The 15,265-nt window shown below is 43.8% G+C and overlaps 1 protein-coding gene and 2 pseudogenes across 1 annotated transcript; 2 read left to right on the top strand and 1 right to left on the bottom strand.

Moving 5' to 3' along the window:
* Nucleotides 1-2,161: 2,161 nt before the first annotated feature.
* Nucleotides 2,162-2,279, top strand: LOC134984326 (5S ribosomal RNA; annotated as a pseudogene).
* A 142-nt stretch (nt 2,280-2,421) lies between these two features.
* Nucleotides 2,422-2,539, top strand: LOC134984327 (5S ribosomal RNA; annotated as a pseudogene).
* Nucleotides 2,540-12,785: 10,246 nt separating this feature from the next.
* On the bottom strand, nt 12,786-14,469 carry LOC134984313 (gastrula zinc finger protein XlCGF17.1-like; the record flags this gene model as incomplete). The annotated part of the gene is made up of 1 exon (XM_063949927.1): nt 12,786-14,469. A coding segment is annotated over one exon (975 nt), but the record flags the coding sequence as incomplete, so codon positions are not given.
* Nucleotides 14,470-15,265: the final 796 nt, after the last annotated feature.

Genomic DNA, 15,265 nt, shown 5'->3' with positions numbered 1-15,265 from the left:
CATGCTCTGAGCCTGGATCCGAGCCTGGTCGGGACTTCTAACCAAACTCGGAAACCAGAACGAGGCAAAACATCATCATCCCACTGTCAGATTTTCACAGGATTTGGGTTCCATATAAACATCCACATGTCTCTGCCATTTTCACTCCAGACTTGGAGAGTGAGTGAGACAGACCACTGTCTCTCTGTGGGTGGTGGCATTGGGTGGGGTTAGTGTGTGCTCTGTAGGGGTGCTGCTGTAGTCACTGTGGTGTACCTGTGCTGTGTTAGGGGTGCTGTCCTGTCACTGGTGTTTCATGTGCTGCAGCTGTACATGGGTGTTGCTGTCCTGGCTGTCCCTGTGTTGTACAGGGTGCAGGGGCACTGTCCTCCTGTATGCTGGACAATATAGGGGTGCTGCTGGCACTGTATGTTGTAAAAAATCAGAGGTGCAGTTGTGAAATATTAAAAGCACACTGCTGTATGCTGTAAAATATAGGGGTGTTGCTGTTCAAATAACATTACACTGGCCCTGTATGCTATAAAAATTAAGGGGTACAGTTGTTAAAAATTAAAAGCACACTGCTCCCGTGTGCTGTAAAATATAGGGGTGCTGCTGGCTATGTATGTTGTAAAAATTCAGGGGTGCAGATGTTAAAATTTTTATCCTTCTGCCAATAGGCTCCTTTATCAGTCCATCTATTTTTCCAGCAATGTGATAGGTCTTCTTAGTACTTATAACCTGGACACATGAGAGCATGAGAGAGAAGCTCTCGTGACCAAGCCTGAAGAGGTGAAACGTACGTCGAGTACGTCCTTAGTGACGTCATCGCGGACGCCCAGTCCGGAAACGGGCGGCCGCGCTCATCACCGCAGCGGGACTCTGAGTGAGGAAACAACGACACGGGCCGCATACCTTGCGGCGGCGGTAAACAACACACTAGACCACCAGGGTTTTTTATATTTGCATTTCGTATTTACATCCATTACTCTGTGTGGCAAAAAGTGTTTACCCACATACCCAATATATTTAATATCGTCCCACAACAATATTTGGTACCGATATTGTGCATTCTCCGGTAGCACAATTTGGCTACCCATATATCCTATATGCTTAGTATCATTTCACATGAATAACAAGCACTTATATTGTACCTTTCTCCCGCTCATGCCCATATATTAGACTAGGTTACTTTACCTTGATTTCTGATACTAATCATTGTGGTGTACCTATGGTATATTTTGATTTCATTTTTTTACTTGACATATATTCAAGATTAACCAGCATATTAATATGGCATATATGCATTACGTTTGATTCTGCCATTTTCTGTTCATTTTTTCGCCTATTTATTTTTATTTTTGTATAATGTTATGTGAGCCAGCCGTGAGCTCTTAACAATCACATGATTATCCATTTATTTTGATTTATATTTTGTGTTTCTTGTAAAGAACTTTTACTAATAGCATTATTTCTGCTATTTTCTGGGGAGCTGACCCAGAGCTCAAAAGTCAACAACCAATTTGACCCAGCCCCAATTTTCATACAGCATCCATCTGCAACATCTCATCTTTTCATCACATTCCATTACCACACATAATCACCACTCCACATCTGCAACATCTCATCTCTTCATCACATTTCATTACCACACACAATCACCACTTCACACCCTTTTTTCTATCAGCAGACACACATCTCACACACACACATAGCTTCACAATTTTTCCAACACACATTCATATTCATTCCTTTTTTCCCCCCTTTTTTTTCTTTTCCATCTCTCTTCAATTTCCCTCATCAACATTTCTCCACCACCAACACACACTCCTATCTGGAAATACCATTTCAGAACAATTTTTTCATCATATGTGAAGTACAGCCAGCAGAGTGTGGTTTTTCTATTACCTTTTTCACATTTGGCTCACGGCCATACTACCCTGAATACGCCCGATCCTGTCCAATCTCGGAAGCTAAGCAGACATGGCCTGGGCAGTATCAGGAAGGGGAACCTTCTGAGAATACCAGGTGCAGTGGGCCCCTTTTTCAAGAATAATATCCTTTCACCACACTTTTGCCTCTGGAAAAACGTATTGAATCTATTTTTCTCTGATTTATGTATGGTACAGATAGTAGCAGTGATCTTCTTTTGTCATTTCATTTAATTTCATCCTAACAATCGGCCCACGGCCATACTACCCTGAATACGCCCGATCTTGTCCGATCTCGGAAGCTAAGCAGGCATGGCCTGGGCAGTATCAGGAAGGGGAACCTCCTGAGAATACCAGGTGCAGTGGGCCCCTTTTTCAAGAATAATATCCTTTCACCACACTTTTGCCTCTGGAAAAACGTATTGAATCTATTTTTCTCTGATTTATGTATGGTACAGATAGTAGCAGTGATCTTCTTTTGTCATTTCATTTAATTTCATCCTAACAATCGGCCCACGGCCATACTACCCTGAATACGCCCGATCTTGTCCGATCTCGGAAGCTAAGCAGGCATGGCCTAGTCAGTATCCGGAAGGGAAACCTCCTGAGAATACCAGGTGCAGTGGGCCCTTTTTCACTAAATATAACCTCTGACTTATTCTCCCATTTTTTCTTACCTCTCTGGTATTTCAATCTCCAGTTTTACACCACAACCACGCTACCAGGTACACCTACATTTTGGGCATGCTCAGTGATGATTTTTCTTGATGCCTTTAATACCGTTTGGTACCACACGGCATCCATACACAACATACTATATATACTTTCAACGTATATACAGATATATAACATATCACTGTCGCTTGATATTTTCACCTCTTTCAATCATCTTGTACCTCATATGTTAAAAAGGTCAACAAGTGTTTTTTATTAGTCAACAAGCTCCTTTATTATAGATACCATTTTTTTGTTATAATTATATTCATTATTATTTTACTTTTATCTTCAAGAAATAAATAAAGGTTAAGTTTTATTTTATTTCCTTTCACTACTCATAATCTGATCTTTACTAAGGAGTGCTCCCAAACAAGGTTTTTTTGTCTTTTCTCTCCTTTTTATTGTAAAAATTAAAAGCACACTGCTGTATGCTGTAAAATATAGCGGTGTTGCTGTTTAAATAAACAATACACTAGCCCTGTATGTTGTAAAAATTCAGGGGTGTAGTTAAAAATTAAAAGCACACTGCTCCTGTATACTGTAAAATATAGGGGTGTTGCTGTTCAAATAACATTTCACTGGCCCTCTATGCTGTAAGTATACAGGGGTGCTGTGAAAAAAGGGGCACTGTTCTGTGTGCTGTAATAATAAAGGGGTACTGTCCTGTGAAATGAAGAACAATTTGGAGGAAAAAAATTGTGCAAGATCAGGAACCACTTCCAGTTCCTAGTACTAGAGCTGAAGCTGCTGCTGCCACCAGTCATGACATTGACAATTTAATTCCATCAACGTCGTCTGCTGAGGCCGATGCCCAATGTCATAGATGGCGTGTAAAATCCAAGAAGCAAAAATGAATAATTAGAAAAAAAAGAAATTATCTGATGAGAAACGTAAAATTGGCAATATGCTTTTCATGACACGAAGTGGCAAGGAAAGGCTAAGGCCTTGGCATATGTTCATGACTGGGGCTCAGCTTCTCATAAGGATGGAAGCCCTCCTCCCTCTCGAAAAAAATGAAGCTTGTTAAAGCACAGGAAAAAACATCTGTGCATTCAGAGATATCGCAAATACCCAAGGAGAGTCCAAGTGTGTCCGCGGTTGCGATGTCTAGGTCTGACCTTCCCAAGACTGTATGGAAAGAGGAGGATCCTACCACCATTTGCACGCCCCCTGCAAGTGCTGGGAGGAGCACCACCAGTCCAGTTGCTGATACTGAGATTGAGGATGTAACTATAGAAGTACACCAGGATGAGCGGGATATTGGTGTGGCTGGCGCTGAGGAGGAAGTTGACCATGAGGATTCTGATGGTGATGTGGTTGGTTTGAATAAGGCACCAGTGGAGACAGTTGTTGTCCATGGGATGAGAAAGGCCACCTCTTCGGTGTAGAAATATTTCACCACAAATCCGGAGAACAGGTGTCAAGCCATGTATTGCCTTTGTCAATCCATAATAAATAGGGGTAAGGATGTTAACCACTTAGGAACATCCTCTCTTATACATCACCTGCAGCGCCTTCATCATAAGTCATTGTCAAGTTCAGAAACTTTGGGTAAGAGCATAAGCAGTCCACTGACACCTAAATCCCTTCTTCCTGTTGTACCTAAGCTCCTGCAAGCCACACCACCAACTCCCTCAACGTCAATTTCCTACTCAGTCAGGAACATCAGTAGTCCTGCAGGCCATGCCATTGGCATGACTGACAAGTCCTCTCTTAACTGGGATCCTCTGGAGGATCCTTCAGTGGTATGCCTACTGCTGCTGCTGGAAGTCAATCGTCATCCCAGAGGGGAAGTCAGAAGACCACTTGTACTACTTCAACTAAGCAATTGACTGTCCACAGTCCTTTGCAAGGAAGTTGAAATATGAAAGCAGTCACCCTGTTGCAAAGCGGATAACTAAGGTCATAACAACTATGCTGGTGGTAGACGTGCGTCCAGTATCCGCCATTAGTGAAGTGGGATTTAGACAGTTGATGGACATTCTGTGTCCCCTGTACCAAATCCTGTCTAGATTCCACTTTACTAGGCAAGCGATTCCCGGACTGTATAGGGACATTAAGAAAAGCTGTCCTCTGTGTCCTTAAAAAATGCGGATGTACCCAATGTCCACTTAACCACGGACAAACGAAGGACTACATGACTATGACAGCCCACTGGGTAGATGTTTTGCCTCCCGCAGCAACAACAGCAGCGGCACCAGTAGCAGCATCTCGCAAATGCCAACTCATTCCTAGGCAAGCTACGCTGTGTATCACTGGTTGCTGTAAGAGGCACACCACCGACAACCTCTTACGGAAACTGAGGGACATCATCGCACAATGGCTTACCCCACTTAGACTCTCCTGGGGATTTGTGATATCTAACAACGCCGCCAATATTGTGCGTGCATTACATCTGGGCAAATTCCAGCACGTCCCATGTTTTGCACATACAATTAATTTGGTGGTGCAGAATTTTTTGAAAAAGGACAGGGGCGTGTATGCAATGCTGTCGGTGGCCCGAAAAATTGCGTGCCACTTTCGACATTAAGCCACAGCGTGCCAAAGACTGGAGCGCCAGCAAACACTCCTGAACCTGCCCTGCCATCACCTGAAGCAAGAGGTGGTAACGAGAGGGAATTCAACACTCTATATGCTTCAGAGGATGGAGGAGCAGCAAAAGGCCATTCAAGCCTATACATCCACCTACGATACAGGCAGTGGCGTAACTAGATTTTTTTTTTTCCCCAAGCCAAAATATTCTCTAGAACCCCCACCACCCATAATTGGCACTAGCAAAGCGGTGTATCTGCGCGCGCCAAAGATGCGCACCACAAAAAGGGGCATGGCTTTGCATAAAGGGGCGTGGCATTGCAGGAAAAGACTACCTTATACCCCAGTTTTGCAACCTGTACGCCCAGACATTGGCCTCCACAGGAAAACATTACTCCTGATTAATGCCCCTTACATTATTTGTCATTTTTCCTCCATATAGTAAATCCCAGTATACATTATGCAATGGCCCTTAGACATTATGCCACACACAATAATGCCCATGACACAATATGCCATATACCATAATGCCCCTGACACATTATACCACACACCGGTATGCCTGTGACACATTATGACAGGTATCGCAATGCCCGTTATACATTATGCTACACACTGCAATGCCCCTGATACATTATAGCACATACAATGCCTGTGACACATTATGACACACACTGCAATGCCCGTGATACATTATGCCACACACTGCAATGTCCATGATACATTATGCCACACACTGCAATGATCCCGAGACATTATACCACATACCACAATGCCCATGATATAGTATACCACACACCGTAATTCCTGTGACACATACCGCAATGCCCGTTATACCCTATGCCACACACTGCAATGCCCGTTATACATTATGCCACACACTGCAATGCCCCTGAGATATTATACCACAATTCCCGTGATATAGTATGCCACACACCGTAATGCCTGTTGACACATTATGAGACACACCGCAATGTCCGTGATAAATTATGCTACACACCGCAATGCCCATTACACATTAAGTCCTACAGTAAGGCTTCTAATTACTTTTAAATTACCTGCTCATTGCCAGGGATTTCATGCTCTTGGTTCCATGCACGGTGCCAGGGGTTTTCATGCTCAGGGTCTCATGCTCGTTGCCAGGGATTTCATACGGTAGGTGTTATGTTTGTTTCCAGATGTATCACGTGCTGGGTTTCAAGCTTTTTGCCAGGTAATAATATTCGTTGCCAGGGGTTTCATGTACTGGGTGTCATACTCGTTGCTAGGGGGTAATGTTTGTTGCCTGGGATTTAATGAGCTGGGTGTTGTGCTTGTAACAAGGGGGTAATGCTTGTTGCTAGGGCTGTGCTCCCAGTGCCACATATGCCCCCAGTGCCAGATATTCCCCCACAGTGCCAGGTACACATATACCGCCGGTGCCAAATATGCCCACCCCAGTGCTATGTACACATATACCCCCAGGGCCAAATATGCTCCCCCAGTGCCAAATATGCTCCCCCAGAACCAAATATGCTCCCCCAGAACCAAATATGCTCCCCCAGGGCCAAATATGCCCCCCAGTGCCAAATATGCTCCCCCAAGTGCCAAATATGCCCCCTAGTGCAAAATATGCTCTCCCAGTGCCAGGGACCCCCCTATCCCCTCTGGGCTCCCCCGCTGCTGTGCTGTGAGTTTTGGGTAGGAGGACACAGAGGGCACAGCCGCGCCTCTCCTGAGTCCTTCCTGCATCTCCGGCGGCAGCGGTGTGTCTGTCAAATGAAGTGCCGGTTTGTAAGCCTATCAGAGCTCACACATGAGCACTTCATTAAACATACACGCCGCTGCCACCGGAGACCCAGAAGGGACACAGGAGAGATGCGTGCTGTGCCCTCCATGTCCATCCCAGCAGAAAGTGGTGGCAGCTAGGGCGCCCAGCAGCCCTGCGTACTTCCAAGCGATTGCAGTGGCTGAGGACCCCTACTTACGTTACTGGATACAGGCAAAGGAGGTTGAATACACCTGACTCAAGCGCAACGGAGAATGATTTCCGTGTTTTGCAAGGTTCTCAAACCCTACAAACTTGCCACACGTGAAGTCAATTCAGACACTGCCAGCTTGAGTCAGGTCATTCCCCTCATCAGGATTTTGCAGAAGCAGCTAGAGAAACTGAAGGAGGAGCTAATACAGAGCAATTCCGCTAAGTATGTGGGACTTGTGAATGGAGGGTTTATATCTAAAGAAGCCTTAATGTGTGGTGCACTCTTTTTTTGTTTATGTTTCATGAATAAATGAAAACTTTTATTATTTTTATTTTAAGATAGATTTTTCAATAGGCATGACATTAGGCAATTGATTGTCAGCCTGGAAAGACAAAAAATTAATGAAAGATATAAAATAATTTATATACCAGCGCTACCTATGTATGGGTATATGGGTAGAGCAATAATTGATATAAGCAAGTGAAATATAAAAGAGATAAAACACAGGTTTTATTTATCAAATTTATGAGATCCTTTCACAACGGGATTGTGATCTCAGAAAAAAACTTTTTACAGCTGCGCCCTGCAGAGCGTTACTACTGTATACAACCTAAGTGCTCCCTGCAGAGCATTACTACTGCATACAACCTAAGTGCTCCCTGCAGAGCGTTACTACTGCATACAACTTAAGTGCTCCCTGCAGAGCGTTACTACTGCATACAACCTAAGTGCTCCCTGCAGAGCGTTACTACTGCATACAACCTCAGTGCTCCCTGCAGAGCGTTACTACTGCATACAACCTAAGTGCTGCCTGCAGAGCGTTACTACTGCATACAACCTAAGTGCTCCCTGCAGAGCGTTACTACTGCATACAACCTAAGTGCTCCCTGCAGAGCGTTACTACTGCATACAACCTAAGTGACCTTTTCTGGTAACCACGATGTCTTACAATGACCACTTTGTTACTACCTGTAGCGTATCACACGTTAAGACAGTGTTACTACCTATAATGTATAACAGTGGGATCGTTCTCAAAGGCACAAAGAAACATATATGTACAATTCAGCATGTGTAATAATATTGGGATAGAGAGGAAATGTTTTCCTATAACAAGTATATCATTGTAAAACCCAGGCACCGATGTGATCAAGCAAACATGAAACGTACGTCATCGGAAGCTCAGACGTACACTGTCTCCGGGTGTGTGGATGTCATACCTGACCCGGCGTTTGTGCTCTCGAGCAGCTCCCAGCGCAGCGTTACATGTCTCCTAGCGGTACTGACACCGCTCTCTGCACAGTACTACAGATTCCCCAGCAGCATTGACACTGCAGCCACCATTTCAGGCAGGTACTCAGAGCGGCTCTCTCATTCCTGGGACACCGCTCACCTCCTCTGCAATGTGTACCGGCAACAGGGGAGGGAGCGACTGATCCCGGGGACAGCAGAAGCTGCTGCACTTTATCTTTCCTTCTACTCTGGTGCTTTCCCTGCTCTCATTGTTCCCAGTCACTGCCCCGCGGCACATAGGATAAAAGTAGAAGGGGGATTCAGCCTATATACACCAGAGCTTCTTTATATCTATCAGAGGAAGGATCTCTATCAGAAGAATGGTTATAGCACTGTTTATATAACAGCATATATTATCATTATTACAGGCTGCTACTCTCTCCCCAACCTCATTCATTCTTCAGATGTTATATTTCTGTAGCGGGTGCTGGAGATACAGAAAGGTGGTTCTCCTGATTTGTGGAGTCATTGCATACAGACGTCATTACTAGTCACTGGTTACTACTCGTTATCTGACTGATTTATATTTATATCAGGCGTCACTCAGTGATTGGCAATAGTATTGTGTAGATCACAGGTTCTCAAACTCGGTCCTCAGGACCCCACACAGTGCATGTTTTGCAGGTCTCCTCACAGAATCGCAAGTGAAATAATTAGCTCCACCTGTGGAACTTTTAAAATGTGTCAGTTAGTAATTAATACACCTGTGCACCTGCTGGGTTACCTGCAAAACATGCACCGTGTGGGGTCCTGAGGACCGAGTTTGAGAACCCCTGGTGTAGATACATGTTGGGACAACTTAGCAGGCCTTTGGAATGAAACAGGCAGAAAGCTGGATATTATCTATGCACTAATCTTGGGATAATATAATGTATACCTCGCTCTGTGACAGGGTTTCATATTGTATACCTTGTTACAGGGAATATCCCTTCTCAATAACAATATTGTCACAGAAGTGATACAAATGTGTAGAATTGGATATGCATGCCTTAGAGAACTGTCTCTGTTACAGGGTTACACATGATATGCTCAGTCACAGGAGAACACCTTTTATTACCAACAATATTGTTTTATTCCATGTGCATATCTTTGTGATGTGGTCAATTATCAATTTATATATGTACTGAATGGGTAACACATGTGATTGAGGATTCTGATCTGGTACAGGGTTTTACAATGATATACTTGTTATAGAAAAACATTTCCTCTCAATACCAATATTATTACATATGTGCTGAATTGTACATATATGTTTCTTTGTGCCTGTGAGAACGATCCCACTGTTATACATTATAGGTAGTAACACTGTCTTATCGTGTGATATGCTACGGGTAGTAACAAAGTGGTCATTGTAAGACATCGTGGTTACCAGAAAAGGCCACTTAGGTTGTATGCAGTAGTAACACTCTGCAGGGAGCAATTAGGTTGTATGCAGTAGTAACACTCTGCAGGGGGCACTTAGGTTGTATGCAGTAGTAATGCTCTGCAGGGAGCACTTAGGTTGTATGCAGTAGTAACGCTCTGCAGGGAGCACTTAGGTTGTATGCAGTAGTAACGCTCTGCAGGGAGCACTAAGGTTGTATGCAGTAGTAATGCTCTGCAGGGAGCACTTAGATTGTATGCAGTAGTAACGTCTGCAGGGAGCACTTAGGTTGTATGCAGTAGTAACACTCTGCAGGGAGCACTTAGGTTGTATGCAGTAGTGATGCTCTGCAGGGAGCACTTAGGTTGTATGCAGCAGTGATGCTCTGCAGGGAGCACTTAGGTTGTATGCAGTAGTAACGCTCTGCAGGGAGCACTTAGGTTGTATGCAGTAGTAACGCTCTGCAGGGAGCACTAAGGTTGTATGCAGTAGTAACGCTCTGTAGGGAGCACTTAGGTTCTATGCAGTAGTAACGCTCTGCAGGGAGCACTTAGGTTGTATGCAGTAGTAACACTCTGCAGGTCGCAGCTGTAAAACATTTTTCTGAGATCACAATCCCATTGTGAGAGGATTCAATAAATTTGATAAATAAAACCTGTGTTTAAATCCGTTTTATATTTCACTTGCTTATATCAGTTATTGCTCTACCCATATACCCATACATAGGTAGTGTTGGTATATAAATTATTTTATATCTTTCATTCATTTTTTTGTCTCTCCAGGCTGACAATCAATTGCCTTATGTCATGCCTATTGAAACATTTATCTTAAATAAAAATAATAAAAGTTATGTTTTAATTTATTCATGAAACATAAAGAACAAAGAGTGTGCCACACATTAAGGCTTCTTTAGATATAAGCCCACTAGCGTTTTTTTCTAAACCCCCTAACCAGTCATTGCAATTTGCTTAATGACGCACCTCCAACCAGATTAGCTAATCTTTGGTATTAACACTATAGGATTATTCCATCTATCGGTTGGTTCATACATAGAAGGATCATAAAACAATTATCACTTGGGCCTGTGCATAGTCCTTCAGACTTAACGTCTTCCCTGGAAATACTTGTGGATGGAGCCCTTCATTCGCTTTGCCAGGATTCAAGGGTGGTCAATCTGTTGAAATCAGAGCACTACATTTAGGCCACCGTGCTCGATCCTAGGTTTAAAGCCTACGTTGTATCTCTCTTTCCGGACACAAGTCTGCAGAGGTGGAAAGACCTGCTGGTGAGAAAATTGTCAACTCAAGCGGAACGTGACCCGTCAACATCTCCTCCTTCATTTTCTCCAGCAACTGGGGCTGCGAGGAAAAGTATAACATTTCCGAGCCCACCCGCTGGACATAAAAGTAACACTACAAGTGACACATTAACAGGAAATTGTTTCTGTCACCATAGCGACAATTACCTGGAAATAAGATAACACACAGACACATAAAAAGACCCAACGGAAATCTTTTGTTTTTAAACAACTTTATTTCATATCTTTGATACACAGATTTTTCTCTATATTTTACACTTTACTCTGCACAACATGGATAAAATGTCCTTTAAATCACAGAAACAATTCCAGTTACATTATAGTATTGCAGGTAAGTAAAACAGATACATATCAGGAGAGACAAAACTCTATGGGGGTCATTCAGACCCAGCCGCAATAGCAGCCTGCAGCAGTTTGCTGGTGGTGACAAAATGCACGTGCGCAGCGGCCGCGCAGACACACATTGTGGCTGCATCCCTGAGGGGTGAACGCGGGCAGGCGAGGACCATTTTCCAGGGGCTGCATGATGTCACATCTGCGATCATCTCTGATTACCCCCTATAAGCTTCCAGAGTGCACCTCATATCTCATCTTTTCCAAGTTACTACAAATTATATGAGATCGGTAGCAGCACTACTTTCAGGAGTATTACACAGAACACACATAAAGGCTGACACAGCAAATAACAGTAACACATACAAGGGATTAATTAGAAATAAGGAATCATAATAATCATTAAGTCTAATTAGCAACTGGTTCTGTGCGGGACCCATACTCCTCTTTACTGTCTCCAGCAGCCCCTGGTACTGCACTGCGGCCATCTGCCCTGTCTCCCACTACTTCCACCCGCCCCGTCTCCCCCCACTACTGCCACCCACCCTGTCTCCCCCCACTACTGCCACCCACCCTGTCTCCCCCCCACTACTGCCATCCACCCCGTCTCCTCCCAGTACTGACACCACCCTGTCTCCCCCCACTACTGTCACTGCCGTCTCCCCCACTACTGCCACCGCCCCATCTCCCTCCCCAAATGCCACCCACCGTCCTCCCCCACTACTGCCAGTGCCCTGTCTCCCCCCACTACTGCCACCCACCCTGTCCTCCCCCACTACTACCACTGCCCTGTCTCCCCTCTGACACCTTAGCGCTGCTAAGTAAGCAAGCAGGGCAGTAAGGAGGTAGAAGTTGCTTCTGGTACCATGGACCCTGGTTATGTAGGGCTGGGAGAGTCAGTAAGATTATGTAATAGAGTCACCATCTTACAGGCAGGCGGTGAAGGGAGCAGAGAATGGGTGTTATGTGGCAGGAACGGGCTGGTTAGGTAACAGCCTGGCTGCTGCATTCTGTACAAGCTACAAGCGGTGCTATTCTTTTGCTGGGAGACCCAGGTAGAGGACATTGCAGTAGTCTATGGGGTATATGCAATTCCGGGCGAATTGCGGCACATTTTCACCCATTTTTAAATTCGACACAATTCGACCGTCGGAATTCGACATATTCAATAAAAAATGAATTTGACAGTCCCGCTGTCAAAAAACGGGCGATTTGACGGATTTTGATTAGATTTTTAAAAATGTTTAAAAAACGGGAAAATACCCGGAAAAAAATTGCGTGGGGTCCCCCCTCCTAAGCATAACCAGCTTTGGGCTCTTTGGGCCGGTCCTGGTTGCCAAAATACGGTGAAAAAATGACAGGGGATCCCCCGTATTTTAACAACCAGCACCGGGCTCTGCGCCTGGTCCTGGTGCAAAAAATACAGGTCACACGTATTTTTTGTACCAGCACCGGGCTCCACTAGCTGGACAGATAATGCCACAGCCGGGGGTCACTTTTATACAGCGCCCTGTGGCCGTGGCATTGTATGTATGACTGTAGGTAGATCTTCTGAGGGAAATAAGTGCTGGAGTCTGGCTATGTTCCTCAGATGAGGATCTGATTGTGGCTGATACCTGATGTGTAAGTGTCACTACACCATCCATTACACCAAGATTCCACACATGATCAACATTTTGTAAATCTGAACCCCCAAGCAAAAGTCTGGTTAGTTTGCAAAGCTGAGCTGTAGCCCTGCTCTTTGTTGGTGAGCTTTTACCATATAGACCTGTTTCACCAGGACTGAGTCACAGCCAACTGGCATCACCCACACCTGGAGCTCAGCGAGACCATTTAGGATTGGTACTGGGTTCTCAATACCTGGAGCAAAAGACAGGTGATCTGCATAGCAGTGGTAGATGAGGGCATGACATCTGATTATTTTACCCAGTGGTAGCATGTATATTGCAAAAAGCATAGGAGATAGGATAAGAACCTTGAAGAACAACACATGGCAATGATGAGTATACTCCAGAAGATTAAAATGGTTCCTCAACTGAGTGATGTCTATTGTGTGCAACAAGAGCTGATTTATTTCTCAGAGTATGGAAATGGCCTCTCACCTGTGTGAGTTCGCTGATGTCTAACAAGATGTGATTTTTGTGTATAACATTTCCCACACTCAGAGCAAGAAAATGGCTTCTCACCTGTGTGACTTCTCTGGTGTTTAACAAGATGTGATTTGTGTGCAAAACCTTTCCCACACTCAGAACATGGAAATGGGTTCTCACCTGTGTGAGTTCGCTGATGTGTAACAAGATATGATTTCTGTGTAAAACATTTCCCACACTCAGAACATGGAAATGGGTTCTCACCTGTGTGACTTCTGTGATGTATAACAAGATGTGGTTTTTGTGTAAAACATTTCCCACACTCAGAGCAAGAAAACAGCTTCTCACCTGTGTGACTTCTGTGATGTATAACAAGATTTGATTTGTTTGCAAAACATTTCCCACACTCAGAGCATAGAAATGGCTTCTCACCTGTGTGAGTTTGCTGGTGTGTACCAAGATATGATTTCCGTGTAAAACATTTCCCACACTCAGAACATGGAAATGGCTTCTCACCTGTGTGACTTCTCTGATGTTTAACAAGATCTGATTTGTTTGCAAAACCTTTCCCACACTCAGAGCAAAGAAATGGCTTCTCACCTGTGTGAGTTCGCTGATGTGTAACAAGATATGATTTCCGTGTAAAACATTTCCCACACTCAGAACATGAAAATGGCTTCTCACCTGTGTGACTTCTCTGATGTTTAATAAGATCTGATTTGCTTGCAAAACATTTTCCACACTCAGAACATGGAAATGGCTTCTCACCTGTGTGACTTCTCTGATGTATAACAAGATCTGATTTGTATGTAAAACATTTCTCACACTCAGTACATATCAGTGGCCTCTCACCTGCCTTACCTGTGTGTGGGTTAATAGGCTTTGTGTTCTGTGTAAAACATTTGGCATCTATAGCACAGGGAAACTCTGTATCTACTGTCAGAGCTGTAACAGATGCACCAATATCAAAGTGATCAGGAGAACATTTCCCAGGATCAGAGGGACCAGCTGATAGAGCTGGATGTATAATTGGGGTAATGGGGTTATCTCCTGGAGAATCCTGTCTACTGTCATTATCTTTTATGTCACAATCCAGGGATAACATTAGATGTCCTTCTGAGATATTCCTGCTTGTGTGTCCATCTGCTGGAAATAAAATACATTATGGAAATGTGACATTTTCTGTAACAATATTAATCTTGTAAACAATAGGAGAAGACAACTCGCTGGGACACTTAATTGTATATGTGTGTATAATAAAACATAACTTTTAATGAAGGCTGTATAATATTGTGTCTCAGACTATCATTGTGTCCATCCTCCTGAGAACACTCACAATAACAAATGTAATATTATAATAAGACTTAGATATATCTCTCTCTTGTACTGGTAACTAACCATGAAGTATAAATGGAGATGTAGTCACTCGCCAAGTCCTATGTCAGCACCAATGTAAAACAATGGATGGGGAACATATCGTATGAATTGGAGATTCTAGATGAACAATAACATCAGTCATATGAGCTGATGGATCAGAGAAATGTCTCCTAACGTTACTCCTGGAAGCATTGGTAAGGTAGCATTCCTTTATGTGTGTGCTCATACGCTGGTAAGCCTGTACATGTGTTACTCACCCTTATATAAGGTATATTGCTACAGCAGAGTAGGTGTGGAACAAGGTACTTTACATGCAATACACCATATGATACCCTGTAATCATCATCTGCTAGGTAATAATCTACTTTCTCTTA

The sequence above is a fragment of the Pseudophryne corroboree genome (assembly GCF_028390025.1).
Source record: "Pseudophryne corroboree isolate aPseCor3 chromosome 3 unlocalized genomic scaffold, aPseCor3.hap2 SUPER_3_unloc_49, whole genome shotgun sequence".
Taxonomy (NCBI): Eukaryota; Metazoa; Chordata; class Amphibia; order Anura; family Myobatrachidae; genus Pseudophryne; species Pseudophryne corroboree.
The sequence above is the reverse complement of the archived record's forward strand: the minus strand, read 5'-3'. Positions and strand labels throughout refer to the sequence as shown.